Source organism: Odocoileus virginianus, chromosome 19 (genome assembly GCF_023699985.2).
Source record: "Odocoileus virginianus isolate 20LAN1187 ecotype Illinois chromosome 19, Ovbor_1.2, whole genome shotgun sequence".
Classification (NCBI taxonomy): Eukaryota; Metazoa; Chordata; class Mammalia; order Artiodactyla; family Cervidae; genus Odocoileus; species Odocoileus virginianus.
In genome coordinates this window covers 10,476,798-10,483,745 of record NC_069692.1, presented here as the reverse complement: position 1 = coordinate 10,483,745, position 6,948 = coordinate 10,476,798, and the positions used below count along the sequence as shown (strand labels likewise).

The 6,948-nt window shown below is 36.0% G+C and overlaps 1 protein-coding gene across 4 annotated transcripts in view; it reads right to left on the bottom strand.

Moving 5' to 3' along the window:
- Nucleotides 1-89: 89 nt before the first annotated feature.
- ECHDC1 (ethylmalonyl-CoA decarboxylase 1) overlaps nucleotides 90-6,948 on the bottom strand; it is a 43,063-nt gene continuing 36,204 nt past the window's right edge. For 3 of the 4 annotated variants that reach the window (XM_020878915.2, XM_020878918.2, XM_020878917.2), the window contains one exon: nucleotides 90-2,678. In XM_020878915.2, coding sequence (XP_020734574.2) covers nucleotides 2,270-2,678 — 409 coding nt within the window. In that variant the 3' untranslated portion in view covers nucleotides 90-2,269. The remainder of the gene's footprint in view (nucleotides 2,679-6,948) is intronic. The other variant, XM_070449846.1, reaches the window with a different exon arrangement.

Here is a 6,948-nt window from a genome sequence, read left to right as displayed (position 1 = left end):
TTATACTCATCCCTAGTAGTGCATTTTGGGAGTTGGGGTGGGAAAGGGTATGGGAAGGATAGACCTGTAATTAAAATGTCTAACACATCTCTGTTGAGAAATTTATTTAATATAAGGAACTTGGGTGTTAATAGTTGAGAGCTATTTAGTAATAACCCAGTTTTCTTGAGGTCTGTTTATTTTATAGTTTTTTAAAATACCTTCAGTTCTTTTGGCCAGCGTGTGTGTATTATCTGTGCGTTAATGATCCTTATCTGACTACTGCATTTGTTCCTATTTTTCTGCATGGACTGACATAAAACCATTACTAAAATTTGGCACCTACAAGAAGTCTGGTATCAGTATGAACAGAAAGCTTAACGTGAGAACAAATGTGAATTTGGGGTTTTAAAATAGAACAACAACTATTTAATAGTAAGGTTACTGAAATGGAAATGTAAAGAAAACAGCTTATAACTTATGTTTCAGAATCTTGTCTGTAACACACTTCATGGCGTTCCCATAGGCTTTGCCATCTAGTCCTTGTAGTTAGAGGTTTCTCTTGATCCACATTTTTTTTTGATTACAGACTTTATAATTTAATAAATACTAGAATTTATCAGTGTGTTTCTTGTTTGAATCTGGAAGGGGATGGAAACATTTTTGTGGCCAAAAGGTCACTAAAAAGGTGGTGGTTTGAATTGGTGGTTGTATTCAGCTCACATGGTTACTTGCTCAGAAAAGTATGATTTCTTCATAGAGAATATTTAAACAGTCTCCAGGGGATTTTCATGGAATAATTATGTGTGGAAATAAACCTAAAGCCTGTCTTAAATAACTTGATAGTAGAGGCTATGTATATACTGGGTTTTCCTTGCCAGTCTTCATTAATGGCTAGCACCAATATGATTTAAATGGTAGGTTTATTTCTAAACAGCATTAGTAGACACAAACTGACTCAACACAGAATGTTGTAGAATCTACAGCAAGGTTGGAAATACTGGGTTAATTTGGTAATCCAGAATTTGATTCTGCAGAAAAGTAACATGAGTTTATCTTCTATATTTTCCTAAATCAAAACAGCAAGATTATGTTGATGAAGCATGTGCAAGTTGTCTTTAGTACAGTTTATCAAATGTGAATTGAATATTACAATAGTAAATATAAACTGTCACTACTTTAATAAAATTACCTTTTACCTCTTGTGATAAGATTAGGACTTAATTCTTTGACTTAGATTTTTTTTTTAAGTCTGTATTACTAAGATCATAAAAGTCTGTCATCCATTATTATTAAATTTACTTTTAAATACACCTAGAAGATAGCTACTTCTCAGAAAAAAAAAAATCTGATTCATGTGTAACACGATGCTTCATGAGCCTCTGATCAAAGAAAAGTGATTACTACATAAACTATAGTAACTGCTAGCTTGGAAATTCTGGTGCATACAAATCAACTGGCCAATTGTGTAGAGTCAGACTTTTTGTATGGTGGCCATTGTTTCGTAGATAACCAAAAATAAAAATCTAGCAATTATTTAAAAGATCAAATAAGGTCCAAATTTGTAGAAGGGTGGGGTGAGGAGCATCCTTAAAAGAAGTCCATGACTTCTTTAATGCAGCTGCATGGAACAGAAGAAAGGACTAATCATAACTACATATCTTCCTGTCCCCCTACCCCTTTCCACTTTTGTTCTCTAAGCTTCATTATATTATTTTTGTAAATTACTTCCAGGTTAAGACAAGACAAATACTTCATGAGAAAGAACACCAGGAATAGGTTTTGTGTAGTTTTTCCTAAAAACTAGCCTTTGGTTATAGCCTAATAACTATCATGGGAATCTGGGAATTAATGATTATGTTTAAGCCAAAAGTGTTGTGTATTTTAGTTAAGAGATTCAAAATCACTTAGCAACTACCTGAATAAACTGAAAATTAGACCAACTGAGTTCAGTCGAACAGTTGTTACACTAATATGACAAACACAACCACCACCTTCTGAGCAGCTCTGACGCCACTCGGCTTTTACACATACTAATCGCTGGGGTCTTAACTTGCAGTGTGTGTTTTTAAGACTTCCTGGTGGCTCAGACGGTAAAGCGTCTGTCTGCAATGCGGGAGACCTGGGTTCCATCCCTGGGTGCGGAAGATCCCCTGGAGAAGGAAATGGCAACCCACTCCAGTACTCTTGCCTGGAAAATCCTGTGGGAGAAGCCTGGTAGGATATAGTCCATGGGGTCGCAGAGTCAGAGACGACTGAGCGACTTTACTTACTTACGTATTTTTAAAAATTATTTATTAAACTTTCCCTTCCTAGCAACAGCCTCTAAATTTGCTGGTCCCCCCCAAAGTGTTCCTAGAAGATCTCTCTCGCTCTGTAATGCGTCCTCTAAACAAAGCTCTTTGCATGAAGAAACAGATTTTTTCAAAGCTCTGATTACTTCTGGTGGCCCTTTGATAAACTGCTGTAGCCACTCTTGCGCTTCTTGGAGACATTCAGTTTCGTCTGAAGATTGCAGGATGTCCTCCACCATTCCTATGCGTAATGCTTTTTCTGAATCCAGCTTAAGGGCCCCACTTAATACTTTGAGAGCTTCTCTACTGCCGATGATCTCAACCAGCCGGGTGGCACCGCCCCAGCTTGGTATTATGCCCATCTCCTTGTGGACAAATCTGATCTCACTGTCTGTAGTCATTAACCTGCAAAAAAGAAAAGAAAAAACTAATTGAAAGTATGTATGCTTTAGTCACAAAGTACTACCTATTCATAATCTGACCTGAAATCTTCATAGGTCTTTATAGGTAGCTGTGTCATTAAAAATAATGTTCAAAAAACCTGGCTAAGTATAGACTTCAGTTTACTACACAGCATTTAGTGTTTCTGTCTGAAAACAAGGTCACCAATCTTGTGTTTGTTTACCTTTTGCTTTGCATATAGGAATCTAATCTTCATGTTTATCCTGAAAACCCAATCTAAAGTGAGTGGCAGCCTGGTGAGACAGCCTGGATTAAAGTGAAGGTATGGGAGTAGGGAATGTTAGGTGCACAGTACAAAAAAAATATATAATAAGTTAAAGTCAGTCCTCAGGGTAAAAATACTGTTCTCTAACTTGGGATTTGTTTTTTAACTCCACTCTTCCCACAAGTATTTACTAAGCTCTACCAATGCCAAGTGGTCTAGATGCAGGACTACAGGAATGACCAAAATAAAATCTCTCTGCTCAGTTTACACTCCTGTTAGGAAAGAAAGACACTGAACAACAATATAATGTCAGTGGTGATAAATGCTACAAAGAAAACGGGGCAAGGGACTAGAGAATGAGGATACATGTGTTGGGTGTGTGCACGGAAAAGGCCTCTGAATTTTTGAGCAACTACCCAAGTGAGGGAGCAATGCAAAATTCTGGAAGGGAATTCCAGGAAGAGGGAATTACAAGTGCAAAGGCCTTGAAGCAGAACTGCTTAGTGTCTCTGGGGACAGGCTTATGTAGCAGGAATAGAGCCAACAGAGAAATGGGGGATGAGATCAGAGCAAGCTTATAGGCACTTGGATAGGAGGTCAGATTTTATTTTTCAAGTGTGAGGATCTTTAGGAGGAAGCTGTCCAAAGGAGCAGTATCTGATTTATTTTGTGAGAGTTGCCTATTTAGCATTTAACAGCACACCAACTATTTTAAGGAACTTTATGTTAACTAATCCTTGGAACAACCCTGGAGGTATAGTAATGCTCGTTTTGCAGACAGAAACAGAGGCAACAGATTAAACAAATAGCACAGTCAAGGCCATGCAGCTATAGCAGGGCCAGAATTTTAAATCCAAGTAAGTTAGCTTCCCCATGCGTGCTCTTAACCTCCCACTACATACAATAGGTAACCAGAGGAGAATGGAAGCGGGCAAGCCAGTGAGAAAGTTGACAGGACTTGGACTTGCGAGGGATGATTTCCTACAGCAGGGATACATTTTCCCCAAATATTGGGACTTTTATGTACAGGGTGATTAATCAAGTGGAACAATAAAGGGGAATAAACGAGACTAGTAGGCACGGCAATCACATTTGCCAGTTAAATATGTGTATGCTGTTATTAATAGGCTGCATAAAGCTACACTGTTTAGGGAATGCAGCCTATCAGTATTTTGACTGCATGCCTCAATGCATTCACTATTAAAATCTAATTTGGTCTAAAGGTCATGTCTGAATTTAGTTTTTTAAGAAAAATTGTTGCTTTCAAGCTACTCATTACAAAAATGAAGACTAAGTTCTGCATTTCCAAAGTGTTCAATGCCCAGCTGCAGGTGGTTGGTTCTTTTAGCACCAAGAACAACAGACTCTCAGTCTTTGACCCTTTAATCAAGAGAAATATTCCAATAGAGAATTCTCACAAAAGCCTATTTACTAACCCACTGGGAAAGAGGACGTTCTTGCAGCTGTGAATTTCTATGAGGGGAAATCTGCCTCAATTATGAACCACTGCTTTTAGAAGAAAACAGCCATGAAAGTAGTAGTTTTCAATGTATAATTTTCAAATGGGAGGGAAGAAGGAACCAAGTGTCCTAAGAATCTGAACTAGCCCCAAATTGTGAGGGAAGAACAGCTTCGTTAAACAGAAATCAAGGTCAAAAGAAAGTAGAAATTACAGTAATGTCTAATAAACCTGGAAATAATATTATTAATATTGAAAATTCTATAAAGCTTTTCACAGATAAAATTGTCACAGTTCCTAATTATACCCTGGAACTGACATTGATGGCTCAGAGCTATATGTCTACAATACAAAGAAGGACTATGTCAGGAAAAACTTCACTTAAAATCAGCTGAACATAAAAGCTGGTTAAAGTCCTAGATGTTGGGCTAATGCAGATGAATTTATGACAACAAAAGTTATTATGTATAAAGCATATATATATATATATATATTTGGAATTGCTTCTAAAGAATAATGTTTATTATCATCTTTATACCATGTGTGTTGTTTTCCTTTTGCCACATTTTATAAGGTGAGGTATCACTTGTAAATGACTCTAACAAATCCTGAGGTTGTCCTTGTACAAATACCTCTTGTCATCAAACTCTGACATCCATTCTTTATACATCATGCCTAGGGTGTACTTGTGAACTGAAGTGCGTATTACATTAGTAAATATGACCAAAAATTTTATTAGTGACAAAAGAACACAACGTAGTCTAACAATGAGAGAAATATGGGACATTCGGATGATAACCTTTCACAAGACTCTTTATTAATCTAAAAGTTCAAATGTAAAATTTTCAATAGTGATAATCAGATTTTATGAAGAAAATGTCAAATCAATAAGATATATCCAAAAATAGAAACTTCTTCCTAAGAGCCCTTATAGGATTATACACTAATTCCTGCTAGTTTAGATGCAGTTATCTGGTATAATGTAGTTTATTGCAAGTGATAATCTATTAATCTATGTAGAAAACTGGAAAACCCAAATCTTAAAATTCTGAAGCCTTACAGCAGACTCACTAAACCATATTAACTCTTATTTTGATGAGTAAAAGAACTGTAAGTATCCTCTGGCTGTCTCTTAGTGTCATTATCATCGGCAAGGTTGAAAATTTCCTGTGACACCCACTGAGAGGGGTGATGAGGAAATTAATCTAACTTGGATATACCTGGTGTTGTGGTATGGATATATCAGGAAAAACTAACCATAACTTGCGAAAGAGTATCTTTTGACAGGTGTTGCGAAGTCAATGTTGATACCTGAAAGGGCTGTTCATTTTGCTACTAATTTCTGATGAATTTAGCTATAAGTTTCAGGACTCTGAACAAACATATTCAAGAAAAACAATTACCAAACTGTACTAAAATAGGAAACTTTTTAATAGAAGTTATTTTTTTAAAGTGTTAAAAATGTTTATTATTAAAGAAAGGTACTTTTCATGGCAAAGAAAGTACTCCATGCAAAGAAACAAGAAACACATAGATAATTGCAGTGGGAAAGAGTATAGCATAAGCCAGACTGCCAGGCCTGACCACTAGACCGGCTGTGTTTTACACCTTGTTAAAGAGGATGAGGAAGGGCACACTATTTAACATCCCTGGGCCTCTGTATGCTTGTTCAGCAAATAAAGGCAGTATTTATGCCTTAGAATTTCCATGAGTACTACAAAAAGTGAGTTAATATATGAAAATTGCTTAGGACATATATATGCCACAATTCTGTTAATCCTAGAGCAACTTGTTTATATATTTTTAAAAAATCAGTGTGGGACTTCCCTGGCAGTTCAGTGGTTAAGACTTCACCTTCCTGTGCAGGGTATGTGGCTTTGACCCCGGATTAGTGAGCTAAGATCCCACATGCCTCCTGGCCAAGAAATCAAACTATAAAACAAAAGCAATATTGTAACCAATTCAATAAAGACTTTAAAAATAGTCCACATCAAAAAAAAAAAAATCAGTGTGAAATTTTCTGCCTCTGTCACATCTATAGAACACAGTATTATTTATACTTTTATTTGCTATACAAAAATTATGTATTTTATAGCCTCACAGTACACATACTACATTCTCTATGTACTAGCTTTCATTATTATCAATTTGGTTGCCTTAATAGGTAAGTCACTACAAATAATAGCAGTGTTTCTGCTAGGATGGCATAAAGTGTTTTACTGGACTAAAGTCAGGTTCCCTAAAGTATTGAAATGTAAAAGAGCTACACTTGCACTGGAAGCCCAGCAAATAATGATACACTACCTTTCCTCAATATCTGTTAATGGAGACTACAAAATATATGCAATTCTTAATTTTCAAATAAAGGTAGAAATAATACTGTGTTCTGTTATAGATATGGCTGAAGTGGAAGATTCCAAGTTGACTTTTTTTAAAAAAACATAGATACCTAAGACTAACTTAAGGAATATTGTGCAATATAAGTAAAAGCATAAATATTTAAAATTTTAAAGACAGCAGTCCTGTTACAAAATTAAATCAATCACATG